At 42.3% G+C, this 20472-nt stretch overlaps 2 protein-coding genes across 2 annotated transcripts in view; one reads left to right on the top strand and one right to left on the bottom strand.

The window, feature by feature from the left end:
- The window catches only part of METAP2 (methionyl aminopeptidase 2), a 22188-nt gene extending 21704 nt beyond the window's left edge, over nt 1-484 (bottom strand). Inside the window, exon 1 of the mRNA XM_044981278.1 lies at nt 222-484. Coding sequence (XP_044837213.1) covers nt 222-396 — 175 coding nt within the window. The 5' untranslated portion in view covers nt 397-484. The remainder of the gene's footprint in view (nt 1-221) is intronic.
- Nucleotides 422-20472, top strand: LOC123343443. The gene is made up of 8 exons (XM_044978600.1): nt 422-478; nt 8549-8619; nt 10427-10492; nt 10578-10681; nt 12850-13436; nt 13934-14011; nt 16669-16768; nt 20244-20472. Exons 3-8 carry the CDS (start codon nt 10442-10444, stop codon nt 20470-20472), a joined length of 1149 nt encoding a protein of 382 aa, XP_044834535.1. The 5' UTR covers nt 422-478; nt 8549-8619; nt 10427-10441.

Below are 20472 nucleotides of genomic sequence, written 5' to 3'. Positions count from 1 at the left end.
CTGGCCCCAAAAGCCGCCTCACGCCCCCACCCCGGCTGCCGCCCGCCAAGGCGGCTTCACTCCCGAGCCCCTCGCGAGGCGGCCACTCGCCGCCCCAAGGAGATTCTCCCCGGACCCCTCCACACTAACTCCAGCCCCCCGCCCCCGAGCCGCCGCAGGGCCGTGCCCGGCTCGGCTCCCTGCCCGCGGGAGGGTCTCCAGGCCCCGCTCCGGGCCCCTACCCGCGGAGGCGCCTTTGCTCTTCTTCTTTTTCCGCCGCTTCTTCTTGGCGCCTTCCTCGGCGCCGGGCCCCGCCGCGCCGCCCTCCGCGTCCTCGGGCTCCAGCAGCAGCAGCAGCTCCCCGTTCAGGTGCTTCTCCGCCTGCTCGGGGCTCGCCCCCTGCTCCGCGCCCGCCATATTGCCGCGGCCTGACAGAGACGGCGAGGCCGGCGGGACCGCCCCGCTCCCCACGCCGACGCCACCAGCGCAGCGCTCGATGGTAAGCGCGGGGCATGCCGGGAAGGCCAGAGTCCGGCCGCCGGGAAGGGCTACGAGACACGTGCTGCTGCGAGGGGCGCGAGCCGGGAAGTTTCCCGCGCGGGCGGTGCCTGTGCCTGGCGGCGCTGCGCCCCCTGGTCTGGCCTGGCCTGGGAGTGCCCAGCGCCCTGGTTTCAGCGCCCACCCGGGCCCGGAGACACGGCTGCTGAAATGTTTCACATCGGAGGAAGAGTGTGTCGACATTTTCACACAGTTTGCACAGGCAGCCGCCCCCCCCCCACCGTGTTCTGACCACTTACATGTCCTGCAGAAGTTTTTCAAATTTCAGAGCTTTGGTGTTTTTCTTCAGTCATATTTCAAATGTCACCTCTCTAACCCACCACAGCAGAAACAACCAAACCCAAGCATTTGGACAAAAAAACAAGGCCTCGTGAGGCCGTCTTTCAACTCCTTTGCAATTATGTGAACCGCTTGGGTGACTCCAGATATGTTCAGGGAACCGGGCTTCTGTTTGGAGGGAATTAATAGATCAGGGAGGCAGACTGGCAACTCATTGCAAAGGAGAGCGGTGTAGACGCCAATAATGTGGAGGCTACTGTATATTCCACCACAAGAATCGTTTGAAGGTATAAAACAGAAAACAAAAGACTATATATATAGGAGCAGTTCCTACTCAAAGGGACAATTGTTATGAATAAGTTCATAGAATCAGAGAAGATGAGGGTTGGAAGAGACCTCAGGAGGTCATCTAGTCCAACCCTCTGCTCAAAGCAGGACCAACCCCAACTAAATCATCCCAGCCATGGCTTTATCAAGCCTGGACTTAAAAATCTCTAAGGAAGGAGATTTCACCACCTCCCTAGATAACCCATCCCAGTGCTTCACCACCCTCCTAGTGAAATCGTTTTTCCTAATATTCAACCTAGACTTCCCCCACTGCAACTTGAGACCATTGCTCTTTCTTCTGTCATCTGCCACCACTGAGAACAGTCGATCTCCATCCTCTTTGGAACCGCCCTTCAGGTAGTTGAAGGCTGCTATCAAATCCCCCCTCACTCTTCTTTTCTGCAGACTAAATAAGCCCAGCTCCCTCAGCTTCTCCTCATAAGTCATGTGCCCCAACCCCCTAATCATTTTCATTGCCCTCCGTTGGAGTCTCCAATTTGTCCACATCCTTTCTGTAGTGGGGGGCCCAAAACTGGACACAATGCTCTAGATGTGGCCTCATCAATGCCTAATAGAGGGGAATAATCACTTCCCTCGATCTACTGGCAATGTTCCTACTAATGCAGCCCAATATGCCATTAACCTTCTTGGCAACAAGGGCACACTGTTGATTTATATCCAGCTTGTCGTCCACTGTAATCCCAGGTCCTTTTCTACAGCCTGTAGCAGTGCATGGGCTTCATCTGTCCTAAGTGCAGGACTCTGCACTTGTCCTTGTTGAACCTCATCAGATTTCTGTTAGCCTTAGCCTCCAATTTGTCTAGGTCACTCTGGACCCTATCCCTACCCTCTAGCGTGTCTACCTCTCCCCCAGCTTAGTGTCATCCGCAAACTTGCTGAGGATGCAATCCATCCCATCATCCAGATCATTAACGAAGATGTCGAACAAAACCGGCCCCAGGACAGACCCCTGGGGCACTCCACTTGATACCGGCTGCCAACTAGACATCGAGCCATTGATCACTACTCGTTGAGCCCAACGATCTAGTCAGCTTTCTATCCAATTTATAGTCCATTCAACTAATCCATACTTTTTTAACTTGCTGGCAGGAATACTGTGGGAGACCGTATCAAAAGCTTTGCTAAAGTCAAGATATATCACATCCACCGCTTTCCCCATATCCACAGAGCCAGTTATCTCATCAGATAAGGCAATCAGATGCCCTTGGTGAATCCATGTTAACTGTTCCTCATCACCTTCCTCTCCTCCAAGTGCTTGAAAATGGATTCCTTGAGGACCTACTCCATGATTTTTCCAGGGACTGAGATGAGGCTGACTGGTCTGTAGTTCCCCGGATTCTCCTTCTTCCCTGTTCTAAAGATGGGCACTATATTTGCCTTTTTCCGGTTGGCTGGGACCTCCCCCAATCACCAGGAGTTTTAAAAGATAATGGCCAATGGCTCTGCAATTGCCAAGTCCCTCAGCAGCCTCGGATACATTAGATCCGGCCCCATGGACTTGTGCATGTCCAGCTTTTCTAAATAGTCCTTAACCTGTTCTTTCACCTCTGAGGGCTGCTCACCTCCTACCCATACTGAGCTGACGCTGTCTGTGAAGACCGAAGATTTCTCTGTTAAACCAAGTTGGTCGCCTGCCATATTTGCTATTCTTTCTACACTACGAGATGGTTTGTTCCTGCACCCTCAATAAAGCTTCTTTAAAATACAGCCAGCTCTCCTGGACTTCTTTCCCCCTCATATTAGCCTCCTAGGGGATCCTGCCTATCAGTTCCCTGAGGGAGTCAAAATTTGCCTTTCTGAAGGCCAGGGTCCGTATTCTGCTGCTCTCCTTTCTTCCTTTTGTCAGGATCCTGAACTCGACCATCTCATGGTCACTGCTGCCCAGGTTGCCACCCACTTCTTCTTCCCCTACCAATTCTTCCCTGTTTGTGAGCAGCAGGTCAAGAGGAGCAGGCCCCTAGTTGGTTCCTCTAGCACTTGCACCAGGAAGTTGTCCCCAACAATACCGTATCTAATACTTAGATACAGTGGGTGAGGTAATATCTTTTATTGGACCAACCTCAGCCACCCTGTCTCTCTAATATCCCGGGACTCACATAGCTACAACAATTATAACACTTAGAGCTGTTATGCATTTTATAGCTTCAATATACTGAACAAACTAATTAACCCTCTCTAATGGTTCTTAAGGTACCTAGGACGGTGATTGACTTTTTTACCCCCTGCCTCTATCAAGAGGGAATCTTGCCTGTGGCAGATTGGTGTTAGCTCCCTGATACCCAGGGGCGGCTCCAGGCACCAGCACGCTAAGCGCGTGCCTGGGGCAGCAAGCCACGGGGGGCGCTCTGCCGGTCGCCACGAGGGCGGCAGGCAGGCTGCCTTCGGCGGCATGCCTGCAGAGGGTCCGCTGGTCCCGCGGCTTTGGCGGACCTGCCGCAGGCTGCCACCGAAGCCACGGGACCAGGGACCTCCCGCAGGAAAGCCGCCGAAGGCAGCCTGCCTGCCGTGCTTGGGGCTGCAAAATACCTAGAGCTGCCCCTGCTGATACCATCAGCCTGTCAGGCACTCAAACACTCTGTTCTGGCCTATGCCAGCCCTAACACCGCCTTGCAAGTTAACAAGAGGTGCACCCCAGTCCCTGAGTCCCCCTGTAATATCCAGCCCGTGGCACTGGCAACATAAGAACATAAGAACAGCCGTACTGGGTCAGACCAAAGGTCCATCTAGCCCAGTATGCTGTCTACCGACAGTGGCCAATGCCAGGTGCCCCAGAGGGAGTGAACCTAACAGGTAATGATCTAGTGATCTCTCTCCTGCCATCCATCTCCACCCTCTGACAAACAAACAGAGTCTAGGGACACCATTCCTTACCCATCGTGGCTAATAGCCATTAATGGACTTAACCTCCATGAATTTATCCAGTTCTCTTTTAAACGCTGTTATAGTCCTAGCCTTCACAACCTCCTCAGGTAAGGAGTTCCACAAGTTGACTTTGCACTGTGTGAAGAACTTCCTTTTATTTGTTTTAAACCTGCTGCCTATTAATTTCATTTGGTGACCCCTAGTTCTTGTATTATGGGAATAAGTAAATAACTTTTTCTTATCTACTTTCTCCACATCATTCATAATTTTATATACCTCTATCATATCCCCCCTTAGTCTCCTCTTTTCCAAGCTGAAAAGTCCTAGCCTCTTTAATCTCTCCTCATATGGGACCCTCTCCAAACCCCTAATCATTTTAGTTGCCCTTCTCTGATCCTTTTCTAATGCCAGTATATCTTTTTTGACATGAGGCGACCACATCTGCACGCAGTATTCAAGATGTGGGCGTACCATCGATTTATATAAGAGCAATAATATATTCGCCGTCTTATTCTCTATTCCCTTTTTAATGATTTCTAACATCCTGTTTGCTTTTTTGACCGCCTCTGCACACTGCGTGGACATCTTCAGAGAACTATCCACGATGACTCCAAGTTCTTTTTCCTGATTTGTTGTAGCTAAATTAGCCCCCATCATATTGAATGTATAGTTGGGGTTATTTTTTCCAATGTGCATTACTTTACATTTATCCACATTAAATTTCATTTGCCATTTTGTGGCCCAATCACTTAGTTTTGTGAGATCTTTTTGAAGTTCTTCACAGTCTGCTTTGGTCTTAACTATCTTGAGCAGTTTAGTATCGTCTGCAAACTTTGCCACCTCACTTTTTACCCCTTTCTCCAGATCATTTATGAATAAGTTGAATAGGATTGGTCCGAGGACTGACCCTTGGGGAACACCACCAGTTACACCTCTCCATTCTGAGAATTTACCATTAATTCCTACCCTTTGTTCCCTGTCTTTTAACCAATTCTCAATCCATGAAAGGACCTTCCCTTTTATCCCATGACAACTTAATTTACGTAAGAGCCTTTGGTGAGGGACCTTGTCAAAGGCTTTCTGGAAATCTAAGTACACTATGTCCACTGGATCCCCCTTGTCCACATGTTTGTTGACCCCTTCAAAGAACTCTAATAGATTAGTAAGACGCGATTTCCCTTTAGAGAAACCATGTTGACTTTTGCCCAACAATTTATGTTCTTCTATGTGTCTGACAATTTTATTCTTTACTATTGTTTCGACTAATTTGCCCGGTACTGACATTAGACTTACCAGTCTGTAATTGCTGGGATCACCTCTAGAGCCCTTTTAAAATATTGGCGTTACATTAGCTATCTTCCAGTCGTTGGGTACAGAAGCCAATTTAAAGGACAGGTTACAAACCCTAGTTAATAGTTCCGCAATTTCACAGTTGAGTTCTTTCAGAACTCTTGGGTGAATGCCATCTGGTGATGGTGACTTATTAATGTTAAGAAATCAAGGAATCCAGATCCCCTGCTCCTAAAAAAACAGTGTACCCCAGTTTACCAGGTGAACCTTAAATCACCACTCCTATGTGATACACAGCACTTATAATAAAACTAAAGAAGGTTTAAGTAAAAATAGTGGTTCCACTAGAAACAAGAGAGAGTGATGGAAATAAATGGTTACCTTATAAAATGAAATAATACAATGTGAACTAGGACCTACACTTATTAATAGCTACCTTTCTTAGCTAATAAGGTAAGTTTCCTCTCCAAAGTTCAGTCTGTTGCCAAGGGGGCTGGCTTCACAGGAACTAGGATCCAATCTTTCATGAAACACCTCCACTCAACAAGATGTCGCCTCACTCAGTATATGGATGAAGAGTGTCTTTCTCCACACTGTTATATATGAATCAGTCTTTTGTCTTTATTCACAGACCAGTTGATCCCTTCTCTGTTATAATATGCCTTTCCCCTCCAAGAGGTTTTGATTTGTTTGCAGTTGTCTTTGCTGGTTTTCCATTGACTGTTCTGGGATTGGGCAAGAGTAGACAACTGAACCATGCACTACATCACCAGCTGACCTGGGAGGGGTGCCAATTGCCTCCCACTTGAATCATTACTGAGACATACAATTCCCTGGCGATTAACTTTTACTTCAAGGCATAATAGGGCATAGTTTTCAATATAGTTACATTATTCCTGAAATATTATCCATACACACACTTCACAATGATTGTGAGTATTGATAAGTTACAATCTTTCAGTACCCATCATAGATAAATACCATGGTGTTTAGGTATAGTGATGTATTAGATATAGTGAGTTGTCGGCTCTGAGACAAGAGTTGCTTGGAAAGAACAGTGAACCCTTAGCCTCACAAGCAACTGATTTTAGAGTTAGAAAACTGAGGAAGAGAAGTTAAGTAATTTGCCAAAGTTCACGTGGAGCAAGAGTTACACACAGAGCTGAGATTAGAATACACAAGCTTCTGGTTTCTAATCCTGTTGTTCAGAGGGACCACTAGCCCACCCTATCTTTCACAGTGACAGACCAGAGAGACTATAAACATATAAAAATTCTTTCCATTGTTTCTATCGATATAGCCCTTGTCCACCCACCATTCTTGCTTGCTGGGGACGGAAACAATGTGAGGGACATGCCATACATTGAAATTTGTGGAATTCCCACACCCTTTGCTTGTAAAACATGATATAGATCATGTAAGGTAGTCTAAAAACAAAAAGGGAGAACAGCTGTGCTGCCATTCATGAACCTTCATTAATTAAGTCAATTTTATTCCTGATACCACTAGGCCTGATCTACCCACAGTTTTTGTACTGGTATAACTATGTCAGTTAAGGGTCTAATATTTTTTATAATAATATTATAACTATACCAGTACAACCTCTAGTGTGGACACAGTTATACCAGTAAAAAGCTGCCTTATGACAGTATCATTTATGGCCCTTCCTGTATGGGAATAAAGTATACTGGTATAAGCATATTTATACTGGTATAACTGTATCCACTGAGAGTTGTACCAGTATAGTTAAAACAGTACAACTTTTGTGTGTAGACAAGGCTGCTAATTTTTTAACACTGTTCCCATTTCTCCTATTCTGTTATTCATGCTCCCTGATCAGGATCTCTGTGGTACTCTATGTAGCTAATTAGGATAGGCCACAAAGGATCAGCCTTTCATTTTATTAACAATAGATTGCACAGCAATAGATAGATAGATATATGTTACTGCTGCCTCAGACAGCTTTAATCTATTTCTTTGCTGTGTGGTTTTCTAATTAGATAGGACGGAGGTTGCACGGAGCTGGGTGTTTTTTGTTTTTTAATCCAGGCCAAGCCTTCATTTTTATTTATTGATTTTATTTGTGCACATCATCTGCATTGTGCCTGTTACAGTCCTGTGGGTCCATAACAGTGTTCCCATTTTCCAGTACATTTTTTGTCTTTCAGCTTCACATGTAGCCATTGTCCCTTCTGGGGAGCAGAGGGAGGCGGCCATGGTGGACTGAGACAGATGCATTGGGTGGTGCTCCCTAACCTGCTCCTTAATTGTTTGTAAGATTAGGAAATTTTCCAGCCCATTTGTTTTCACAATTACATAGCAGGGGTTAGAGATAATGGAGATTTACAAGTTTATGGAAGCCCAATAGGTCAGGAGGGGCCTAGAGAGGTGGAGATGATACTGAGCAGTGGTGGAGAGAAGAAAAAGTGAGAGTAATAACAATGGAGAGCTGAAAATCCAGAGGATGAGAACACAAGCCAGGGAGAGGGTGAGAAGAGCAAAGCAACACATGGGTGACAGGAGAAAGAATCAGTGGCATATTAGTTTACAAAGGTGACAAGAAATGAATAAAAAATAACAAAGGAAATTAAATACTGAGTTAAAACTGGCATGAGTAACTCATTAGTGGCAATAAATGACAGGATGGCATGAATAATAGAAGATTGTAAATGGGAACCACATTTTAAAATTAGAAGAATTAATAAAGTGATATAAAGAAACAGAACTGATTTAATAAAGTGATAATGAATCATAAATATGTATCCATAACTGTGTGCTGGAGAGCTTGTCCTGCTGCTTTGGGACTGATCACCAAGGTTTAAGAAGAGCTCAGTGCTATCCACATCTTGAGGGATTCACTCACCAACTCACAGGTTTGGGCCCTTTCTCCGTTAATGTTCGTCTCCTGTTGTTCGTGTTTAAATTGTGTTATGTTCGGTAATTCTGTGTTTTGAAACATGACATGCTATTTGACAGCAATCAAATAAAATTGTATTGTATGGATGGTAGAGCCAGTGTAGAGTCTTGAGAAAGAAATACATGAAAACAATTTTTTGCGGTGGAAAAGGGACTTAAAGCTAACTCTCCAGACACAAGCATACATGGGCTGGAGAAGTTAAGAAAAGGGATTATAGTTGAGTCCAGTCCAGAGTATGTGGTTACTAAGCAACAGGACTTTAAACTCTGTGTAGAAAGAAGCACACTGACACACCTCCTTTTCTCTCTTTTTAAGGAGGCAGTTTGCATTTGCATCATTTTACTAGCGAAAGAAGTTCTGTTCTTCAAGGAAAGGCTTCTTTCAGGGTATGTTATGCTTTTTTCTTCATTCAAGTCTTATATTTATGCCAAGAAAGGGAGATGTCCTTTATGTGTGTATTGTACGAGGGAAATGGAGGGGGAATAGGAAATGAACAGTCTATGTCCAACTCTGAAGTGCAGTATGAATGTATTTATCAAATGTACTTCTGTTGCTAATTTCATTCATTCAATTGCATGTTTATGACATTTTAATACTTCTCGTCCAAGCTTAGGGCCCAAACTTGCAGCCTTTACTCACGTGTAAACCCACTGAAACTAGTGGAATTATTCACATGAGTAAAGACTTCACCATCAGCTCTGAAGACTGGAGATGTCTGACAAAGTAAAAGTAGATGTCTGACAAAGAAAGAAGCCTACTCTACCAGAGAAAGTATCCTTTTATGTACCCTACTCACTCTGAGAGAGAGAAGAGAGATTTTCTCCTCACCCCATTTCTGAACACAGAGAAGGGAGGTGGGTCCTACACTTTGCTACTAGATTCTCCTGAGCTAAGATAATCAATAATATTAATTATGAGAATTATACATATTGTTAAAGATATTTGAGTTTGTAGCATGAGCAAATAAATGACTCTTTTTATTCTGAAAAAGTTCCTTTTCAAAACTTGTATTTAAAACAGAAAAAAGTATATGCAATCAAAGTTAAAAGTGACACAATTGACAGAAGCCAAGAAACTCAGACTTAATCCTGGCAGCCTGTTTTTCTAAATCCTGGCCATTGGCACATACCTTTTTCACCAAGCCACAATTTACGTGCAGCCTGTCAACCTGAATTCTGACTTTCCTGTCTTGTGTCAGTTTTGTCACAATCTTGATATCATTTTGAGGCCAGATTTTCAAAGAGCACAATGAGTGTATCTGTGAAAATTCATGTTCCCTATCTTGCTGCAAAACCCATACACTGGAGTGCACAGACTGTCATTTTTACACACAAACCGGGGCACATCTGTCTATGTGCATGTTCAAATGCAGATCTTTGTGTATTCAACTGGTCGACTTTTTTGCAGATGCACCCTCCCTTGCATTTCATTTACGAACAATTGTTTTTAAATGGTGATAAGATTAATGTTACATAACTGAAAAAATAATTTCCAGTCTCTTGTATAGATTTACACTTTTAAAATTCCCAGATTATTTACCTGATAGATAGCTATTTCAGTATTTCTGCATCTCCACCCAAACATGTTTTAGGCCCTGCTCCAATAAGGTGCTCCATGCAGTCAGACCCCTGCCTCCAAGAGGAGACCCATTGACTTTGTATGGCTGCAGGCGTCCATCTGTATGGAGCTCCTTCCAGGACCAAGGCCTTAGACTTGAAACAATATTTCTTGAATACATATTTAAGATGCTTGTTATATATCTGTGAAAAAGGCATAATAAAAGCCCTATCTGGTAAAGTTTGTGTATACACAGGTTGATAGTCATGTCTCAAAATGAGACCTGCCATTTTTACATTTTTATCCACATAATAAACAAAAGAAAAGTCATTACAGATAATATGCCACAAGAAGTCGCTAAAGCTAGTCTGGAGCAGTACAAAGACAAATGTGTCAAAAATTGATAAACTGAATTTTTTTGAATTTCATATAATTTTAAACACAGCTAAAAGATTTAAAAAATTAATTATGCAATATTTTGTTGCTGTTCCTATGGCAGTGGTTTCTATGTTAACTGGAGAGGATTTTTGGGGTCTCGCAATGAAAACAATAATGTTACCTTAATTATATTGCAGAAAATACTAACACTTTTCATTCCCTCGTTCTGTTGGCATAACCATGTTTCCATCCTTTTAGGAACAAAGGGAGAAAATGCCACTGCCTGTAACCCTGGAGCCAGGACCCATATATTTCTTTGACCAGGTATTTTCTTTCATCTTTAGCACATTATTGTTTCTTTTCCCCCCAGCATTTACATGTTTAATCCAAAATATATATTTTGTTTCAGCTGAAATCTAGAACAAAAGAGCGGGGCAAGAAAATACCAGAAGAACCACCCACTGATTTCAATTCACTCACCACAAATTCTCAGCCCACGGGCTTTATTCCCAGGTAAGGGAGTTCATATGATGCCAGTGGCAATACATATGATTCAGTTTCCACCAATTAGTAGTTGAGAAGAAAATGTTCAAAAGGAGAAATGGGTTGAAAACACCCAACTTCTCTGGACTCCCATTTGTGCCTTTGAAAAATCTCCCTTTGAGTTTGTTTCAATATGATGAATTGTTTATAACTTAAAAAACAATCTAAGAAAACGGCCAGTAATGGCCAATGATAACCTAAAATTTATTTAAAGTAAAAAGAAAATGAGTTTGCACCTAAAATCTTTAATGGTTACAATTCAGCTCTGCAAATGTAGCAAACATGTTCTCCTAAGTACCCCCAGAGAAACACATTGTATGATGATTGCAAGCTCTTCAGGGAAGAGACTGTTTCTTACTAGAGGTTTGCACAGTAGCTAGCAGAAAGTGGCCACAGTCTTGGTTGGGATCTTCAGGCACTAACATAATACATAATAGCAGATAATAATAATGATGAAAATATTCCTGCCCTATGGAGCTTACAATGACATTGAGAAGCAGTGTGGAATGATGGATAGTTCAGAGCAGTGATTCTCTACCAGGGGTCAGATTTCTGCTCTGACTACTCATGACCTCAGGGGAGAGGGGTGAATATTTTGAAAGATGTGAATTAGTTTTTGCTAGTGGATTCTTTAGGCAATGTGCTTCACATAAATATTTGTTTTCATTTTTAAAACTGATATTTTTCCTTCAGAGAGATGGACACACCTGCCTGGAGAACCCTATTAGTTGGCATAAATTAATGAGAAATCTCCAGCATTGGCATGCTAATGAGCTCCTTATTAGTTTAGTGCGCCTTTACAAGTCACTTTACACCTTGTAAATGATTTATGAAATTCTTTTTGAATGATGCTTCCATGAATTTCTGCTACCTTGCTACAGAGCTCAGTAGTGGCTATTAACCTTATGGCATTCCATATGGCATTATTGGCTACAAGCACTAAGGTTGTAAGAGTTAAAGGTGAATTGGAAAGAAATAAAATGGTCGTATGCCTTTTAAAAAAACCTATTACTTCTTAATTAAATATAAAGTTACAAAAGGATGGACAGGGATGGTCATTTAAAAAAGATGGGGATGGGAGAGGACTTACTGGTTTTTGCATTGGAAATTCAGGTTTTGTTGGTCCTGGAAGACTCTATGGTGAATAGAGAACTAGTAAAACGATGACATCACAGGAGTCAAAGTTGAGCAACAGAGAGGGAAAGAGATTTTTAGTCAGAGGATACATTTTTCAGAAACACCAAAGAGACTGAGGAGCCTATTTGCTTTCAGTGGGACTGAAGCTCTTCAGCACCTAAGTCATTTTTGAAAACGGGATTCAGGTTCCAAAATCACTTTGGTATTTCTCAACATTTTACCCAGATTAGCTTTAAGTATGTGAGATATTCCCATTGAAACTAATCGTGCTTAAAATTAAGCACCTTCATAAGTATTTCCAGGACTGGGATTTAGAACCTTCTTCGTTAATACCTATTTTGAATAAAATACATCTTTTTAAAGATTGAATACCTCCGTCCCTTCAACTGAGGTGTGAGAGCTCAAAATAAGTATGCTCCAATACCTCCCACAACCAGGTAAGATCAGTATTGTTATTTCACGTGTTTCTAAAGTGAAAAACAAACAAACAAAAAAGTGTGTATATAAAACCTAACAACCTGCAAAGCCCTCCTTGGACATCCAAAGCCTAGTTTAATGGAAGTCACCCGTAAAAGGCAGAACCTTTAACTTATTTGATATTAATTTTATTTATGAGAGAGGAAATTGTTTATGAAAACAATGTGTGTGACAAAATAAAGTTGTGTCATTATTAATAGGGGCAGGCATAATTATTGTAAGTGAATTTATTTTAAGTGATCCAAAGCATACCGAAGTCCATAGAAAGTCTTCCAGCTGCTGCTATAGCTCTGTTAAGTTTCACCATACAACCTTGTCAATGTTTCAGTTTGACCTAGAAGCACCACTTCTGGGGCTGAGAAAGTAGCACAGGATCCATATCCATTCAATCATTGGCCTGTCTGCTGAGACTGTAGGCAGGAATGTTGACTGCAAGGTGGACATCTTTCTACTGTGTATACTCCCTGGTTATATTATTTAACAAAAATAATTGTTACTTAAAAGGTATAATATCTTTTCCCCAGCCTGGTCAAATTCAGGAATCCTGGATGTACAGCAGAACATGTGGAAGGAAATGAAGACAGTTTCTTAAAAGATGAAACAGCAAGAAGAGAGAAATATCCATTTCTGCCTCAGATATCTGGCACTTCCCTATTCAAAACTAGCAGTGAAGTTCCCAGCTCAAAGCTATCTCAAATGCCTTCAGTCCTTCCAGCAGATGAAGAAATACAGCCGAGCCTGTTGGATGAATATAAATACATGGCTCCCACCATCTTACATGAACTCGGAGAAATATTGCAGCTCTTTGCTAGCTATGACATTATTTTCCCTAAGGGAATTGTAAATCTCCTGAACTACAGCTGGAAGGAGCTCACTGAAGGTGCTGATTACAGTAAAAAGCAACAGCAGTCCCTAAGGTACAAAAGCATGAGATCAGGGAAAAGCCAAGCATCAGAAGAGTGTGAGAAGCTGGCATCGGGGTCTGAATATATGGATCATGAAATAACTCAATGTGCAAAAGGTCGGCGCAAGAAGAGTGTTTTACCTGCAGATTGTGCAAAGGAAAAAAGGAATCCTGAAATGGCACCAAATAAGCCTCTAGGAAACAAAGGCAAGTAGAATGTGCAACTGTGTTTCGCTCTAATATTTAGGTTAGAGAAGGTGGCCACACTGGAGCAGCTAGAAAAAGGAAAATTCTTCCTGTTAGGCTAGAGTGCCTGTTGGCTGTGCAGGGATGTGTTGTGACTCACTGAGAAGTATTGCGAAGAACATTGCGAAATAGCCTTGCAGCTAAAGTTAGAAGTACAAACACTTAGTGTAACAGCTACAGCGAAACTAGGCAATGTTTCAAACCATTTATCAAAGCACTTACGGTTTCCCATTTCAAGGTGAGTGAAACAGCAATGAAATATTGGGCCAAGAAAGTTCATCAGTATCACAATAATTAGCGCCGATCCATTGGTCTTGGACAAGTCTTGTTCAGCTTTTTGTATGCAATTGCAGTCTTTCTGCTTAAAAGAAAAAATCTTTTTTAAGAAATTGGCTTGCCCCAGGTGTGTTTACAGAGCATGTTTACAAGCACTCTGTTTCCTTTTCCCTCTTGTTTAGCTCCTGTTACGCAACATGATACCCACTTACCTGTCACAATCAGTTTCTCACTGTCATCAAAACTGTCTGAGGAAAAAGGTAAGGTGCTCTGCATACATAAGGCTAAAATCCCAAAGTCAGTAGATATTTTTAGAGGAAACTGTACACCTTCTGTATCTTTGGTGTTAAGTGTTTGTGACAAGCTGGTCAGAACAGCGGTAAAACAGGCAAGGGATTCTGCATGCTTGAGTTGAGTTAAAGCACCTGTGTGGATGAGGTTTATTATAGAAGAATAGAAAATTTCCGCTTTCCTACAAAACATTAAACAGAAAGCTTGGCACAGCCATTGACACTGCCTCAGGTTAAAGCCTCACTTCCACTGTCATACAAATCAAGAGCCAACAAGCCACCCAGATCACACTCTGCCCTAGCTCCACGCCTACAGGTTTAGATACCCAACCCATCCACAAGGAGTTGCCCACTGCCAATGAGGCTCATCAGCCTTCCTTTGAGAAGCACTTGCAGATTCACTTATCTCTGTTGGCAGAAAGCAGGACAGTTCATTGTTTTGGGATGAGTTTTTAACCATCTGTGCTAAAACCTGCCTAGTCCTTTACCTGCTCCATAACTTTTGCCCTTAAGGGGATCTGTAATGCACTGACTTTAATGTAAATCACAGTGTATTGTATGGCCCAATAACATAATCTGAAGTGAAGCCCTGTTTTACTTTGTGTTACTCATTAGACTTCTTTAAAAATGTTGCTTTGTAAAAAAGTGTCATTTTACCCACTTTCCTCCCTTCACTTCTTGTGGAGTTCATCTGGTGGCCTCTTGACAATGACTCTCTGCATGTGATCCTTACATTTTGGACTGGACAAGGCTGAACGAACAGGCTTCAGAGGCAGCACGCTCAGCCTATATGTTCTGGGGTGGGAAGAAAGGGCCCTACTAGTCTTTTCTGAAAAGCCCAGAGTCACTAGATATTCTGGCATCATGCATGCTGAACATAAAGAAATAATCATGATGATTCAGCAACACAGAGTGGCATCTGTTTCTGTTAATATGATCTTGGACTTAATGAATTGCTGGATGCACAGAAAGGGCACAAGGTTTCTATCTATAGCTCCTGCATAGGTAAGCAGCCCACTTATCCAAAATTCTCACTGATCTCTGGATCATTTGCCATCTTGATCACACATCCCTTCAGCACTTAATATATCCTTCTGCAAACCTCCACCACAACAGCACCTACTGTGAATTTCCCAACCCCATACTAATGCCCAACCAATCAGTAACTCTCTGGAGTAACCAGCTTCCTCGGGGCAATCTCCACCCTTTTCTTTGGGGAAAGGAACTTCCATTCAGCAGGTCTGTTGCTGCAAGTTTAAGTTCTACAGCCATTGTTGCTAGACCATCCCAAACCACTTGATCTCACCATCCGGTGCCTGTAGTACTGACCCAAAAGCAGCCTGTCACCTGGCTAACTTCACTGTGAAGTGGTGCACAGAATCAGGGAAGCTGAACTTTGCGGATAAATTCCATCTGTTGCTGGGCTCATTCTCTGGCTGGCTGTAGCTACAACACCTTCCATCACCTCTCCTGGGCCTTCTGGGGCACTTGGCTGTTACTTTACTAGGAGCGTCAGGAGAAAATTGTCTGACCGAACACAGATCAAACTCTGACCATTCATCCAGGTCCTGAGAAAATGCTATGGAAATGGCTCAGCTTCTTAGGGAGTTGTGTGTGTTTTACCTCTTCTCTCACAATCCCTTGAGCTCTAATAAGGCCCTTTGAAACTACACCCACAAACTGCAGGGAGCTGAGCTGGGAACTGTGTAATAGAGACACAGAGGATAGTGCAGCTGCAATGGTGGACACTAGATAGAAATGTATCCAAAATGAAAGGTAGTATAGAGACTGCCTCAATGCTGTTCATAGCACTGCACCCCAACTGATTCAATGGTGTAGATGTGGCTTGATTCTCCAATGACTTCTTCTAGCTCAGGGGTCGGCAGCCTTTCAGAAGTGGTGTGCCAAGTCTTCATTTATTCACTCTAATTTAAGGTTTTGCGTGTCAGTAATACATTTTAATGTTTTTAGAAGGTCTCTTTCTGTAAGTCTATAATATATAATTAAACTCTTGTTGTATGTAAAGTAAATAAGGTTTTAAAAATGTTTAAAAAGCTTCATTTAAAATTAAAATGCAGAGCCCCCCCAGACTGGTGGCCAGGACCTGGGCAGTGTGAATGCCACTGAAAATCAGCTCACGTGCCGCCTTCGGCACGCGTGCCATAGGTTGCCTACCCCCATTCTAGCTAAATCTTGGGGTATTGTTTAAGGACTCAACTGGGTGCTGCCTCCAGCCCATCAGAGCAGCAATGCCAGGCTGTTCAGGCTGTGGGGAAAATGAAAAGTGACTGATAAACTTCAGAGGGTTTGGAGTTCAGATAAACTGCTGAACTGAAGCTTATCAGACTTATCCAGTCATTTGAGGCCCTCATCTCCATAGATGTCTTTGTTCCTTGTTTTTCAACTAAAGGAGTTTGGAAGGCACTTTCCTGCCTACTAACATTATATTCTGCAAAGCAAATACGCTGGTTAAGAACATAAACAACTCCTGAGACTTAATAATTTTTTAAAATCATGTCAGTGAGCCTTACATTGTTATTGCTGAATGCCTTAGAATGGGACTGACACCTAAATGCCACTCTGTCCTTTGCTATATCTAATTCTGAGCTCTTGTATTGTTTCTTAAGGTTGGCGTTTCCTGCATTCTGACTCTAAGTCTGAAGATCTTGAATGGAAAGTGCCTTTTGCCTGGGCAGTGGAGAAACTACGACAAGCTCAGATACAAATGTATCAAGCAGGGGTTTCTATGTCCCTTTATTCATATTGGGGATTAATATATACAGTATATAGCAATGGTATTAGAAATTGAAATGATGGGAGATGTTTCAAACAATCTGAACTGAGAGCATTATTTCTCTGAAAATTCTGAGAAATCAATTGAAACTTCACTATTCCTATAAAGAAGCAATCCACTTTTATTTGAATTTTCATCTTCTAACAACTACTACCTCAGCAGAGGCATTTCTTGGGGATTAATGACAGGTCAGGATTCATCTTTTCAGATTATCACTAATCTCCAGCAGCAGTCACAAAAGCTTGTTTAGATACATTTTACAATCTTGACCTAAAAATACCAGTCTGGGTTTCCACAGCATGCCATAAACTCAAGCCTGCTATCCTTACTCAGGGCCTCAGGAGGACTGCAGAATCAGACCCAAAGGCCTGGATTCCCTGATTCACTTAGGTGTCTTTGCGTTGCTTACACTTGACACTTTTGTGTTTTACACAGCACAAAGTGTCCTTAAATCCCAGGAGATTCCAGCAGAGTATTGTCACTGTGCAGAGGGAATCTTTGCTGGCATAGAACTTGTAGCCTTCTGCTACATCAGCCACCTCCCTTGGCCAGCATAAGAGGGAAGCTGGGAGGTTTCAGGGTGGTCTGGGGACAGGAGGTATCTGAGCTCTGCTGTGCCCTTCTGCTCCAATTTACACCACGACTGGGTGGCCTTGAGTCAGTGCGCTGCAACTAGCTCCCTGAAGCTGCCGCATTTGGACATGGTGGAAAATTAGGGTCTAAATGTTTTAAATAGTAGGTACTAGTTTGATAAGCCAGGCCAGATTTAATGAAGAGTTAAGATAATTACTAACTATAAATACTAACTGTTTAGAAAAGCAGTTAATTAAGGTTTATGTGTGTAAATCTGTAACTACAGCACAGTTTCTAAATCTCAGTTATTATACATTTTAATATTCCACTGACAATTCAGCATATTGATGAGTGTCATATAATATACATTTTTAGCTGTAAGAAGGCTGGTATATCTTAGATAAAAATGATTATGAAGACTATGGTTATGTGGTTTTAGCAACTAGTGTATGTAATCATTATAATAAATGCTAGGGATTTTAAATTTAAGTGTTTTACAAACACTAATTAATCCTCGTGTTGTCATTAAAAGGTTTGTTGTCACTGTTTTATGGATGGGGAAACTGAGGCAAAATTCAAATGACTGACCCAAGGCCCCTTAGCGAATTGGTGTAAAAAAAAAGATTAGGATTTGCTTCTAGTGCTGCACTCAGGCCACTAGAGCAATAGCTGTAGACCACTCTCCAATAACTTTATTTTACATGTTTGCAAAAATGCAAAAAATGAGTTTTCATATTTAATGTTAATCTTATAGGTCTCCTGTATATTGATAATTTAAGTGATATGTGCAGCTATACTTGTGTATGGTGCAGCTGGTGGAGGGTCTACCCTCTGAGTGCCCCCACCAGTGAAGTGGGGCCAGCTGACCTGTCCATCTGGCTGCGAAGAGCAACTATGTATGCTGCTTCTTCATCAAACAGGAAGGTCTCCCCCTAGAGCAGGGCAAAGCATTCCTTTCCATAGGAGCTGAACGTGGTTCCTCTGCAGGGTTTGCAGACCCTGCTGGCCCATCAGCTTGGAATTAAGATCCTGATCCCCACGTTGCAATGCATTGTGCTACCACCAGATTTCTGGGCCAAGTGCTATAGCACTTGATGTAATGTTATTGAATGTTTATACTTAGTCTGGTCAGCAAAAAGTAATACTGAGCCCTGTTTTGTTACAAGGAGAGGGATAGCTCAGTGATTTGAGCATTGGCCTGCTAAACCCAAAGTTGTGAGCTCAATCCTTGAGGGGGCCACTTAGGGATCTGGGGCAAAATCAGTACTTGGTCCTGCTAGTGAAGGCAGGGGGCTGGACTCAGTAACTGTTTGGGGTCCCTTCCAACTCTATGAGATAAGTATATCTCCATATATAGGGGGCAGGGGTGGAAAGAGATAGCTTAGCAGTTTGAGAATTGGCCTGCTAAACCCAGGGTTGTGAGTTCAATCCTTGAGGGGGCCATTTAGGGATCAGGGCAAAAATCTGTCTGAGGATTGGTCCTGCTTTGAGTTAGGGGTTGGACTAGATGACCTTCCAACCCTGATATTCTATGATAACTTAAAATGTAAGAAAACTTGGCTCAGAGACAAGAATACTCCTTCAATGTCTACTAGCTAATATTTCAGTACCTCTTTAGTACCTTTCCTTCCTAACAACTTTTTGCAAATAAAGCTTTTGAGATAACATGATCTTTTTAAGATCTTCTCAAAGTGTAATATATACAAACACAAAGATTATTAAAATGTCAAGTCTGATTTAAAATGTTGGCTGAAGGCTGGTAGGACTAAAATTTATATCTACTCATTTTGGTTTAGTTTAACCCCCTGTAAGCTGTGATTATCTGCTCTGCCCTTGTGATCAATTAGAATATTGAAATATACAGAAATCTTGTAAAAAACAAAGAGTACCATTTATTCTTCTCGGTCACAAGATTAAAGTAAGCAAGTAGAGTGAAAGCTAGAATGAGAGGCATATGGAAACTCAACACTGGTTTAGTGGCTAACAGGCAAGAATGGGGGATCAGGAGATCCTCAGCAGGGGTAAATTGTCATAGCTGCCCTGAGATCAATGGATTTATAACAATTTATCTCAGATGAGGATCTGCTCCCTGGCTTCTTTCTAATTCCCTCTCTGCCACAGGCCTGTATGTGATCTTGTGCAAGTAATCTGAGTGCTCTCTGTCTTCTCCGCATGTGAAATGAGTTTAATAATTAGCTTGTGAGGCTAAATTCATCCTTGAGCTCCTCAGATGGTAGACTACTTAAAAATGCAAAGTATTACTTATATTAACTGTAAAAAAATCTAGCACCCTGTGCTACAACTGGTGGAGTTGACAAATTCTTTTGCATCGGAAGGGGGACAGAGGCGGGGACAAGGAAAAAAAAGGGCACATTTTTATGATACCGTAGGTGAAAATAAGCTTGGCAACTTTGCCATTGTCTAGGTAAGGACACAATAGCCAAGTCTTCTAAATCAGAAACTCTTCCTTCTGGAAACTATTCACATGATGTCATGCTCAGCGGTACACTGTAATACCACTACTTATAGTAGTACAAACATGTCATTGAGATGCTGGTATTACCAAGACACAATGGGGAGATACTGACAGCCCCTTAGCAATGGCAGCAGTTGATGACTGAGTATCTAAGGCTGAGATTGTCAAACCTGACTAAATGATTTGATGTCCAATTAAGTTAGTATTGGGGAAATATTGAAGCAAATCCTATAGCTGTTACTCTGGACAAACATTTTTAAATTAGTGAAAGTTTTGGCTGGGTAAGGCTGGTAGGATTTAGCCCACTGAGAAATTATCATCATTATAGGTGGGTTTTTTTCCCTTCCCTGTCTAAACAGAAACGATCAGATATCTAAGCTGAAAGAAGCAGGATTTGACCGACCAGTCATTCTCCGGCATTATGGTGATACTGTGAGAGAAAATATTCCCAAGAAATTTAAGGGGCAGACCTGCAAGACCTTATTTAAGCTGCTGAATGGAAAACCCCAAATACCAACAATCAAGCAGGCAGACTCAGCATTACGAAAACTGCATTATGGGCTGATTGATGGCTCATCTTTGATTTAA

Source organism: Mauremys mutica, chromosome 1 (assembly GCF_020497125.1).
Source record: "Mauremys mutica isolate MM-2020 ecotype Southern chromosome 1, ASM2049712v1, whole genome shotgun sequence".
Classification (NCBI taxonomy): Eukaryota; Metazoa; Chordata; order Testudines; family Geoemydidae; genus Mauremys; species Mauremys mutica.
This window is presented reverse-complemented; position numbering and strand designations above follow the sequence as displayed.

What these genes read in the sequence shown, in the direction of transcription:
- LOC123343443 (XM_044978600.1), top strand. Translation starts at nt 10,442, where the DNA reads ATGCCACTGCCTGTAACCCTGGAGCCAGGACCCATATATTTCTTTGAC. An exon ending in TAAGCCTCTAGGAAACAAAG is followed by an intron (nt 13,437 to 13,933) that starts GCAAGTAGAATG and finishes CCTCTTGTTTAG; the next exon opens with CTCCTGTTACGCAACATGAT. An exon ending in CGACAAGCTCAGATACAAAT is followed by an intron (nt 16,769 to 20,243) that starts GTATCAAGCAGG and finishes CTGTCTAAACAG; the next exon opens with AAACGATCAGATATCTAAGC.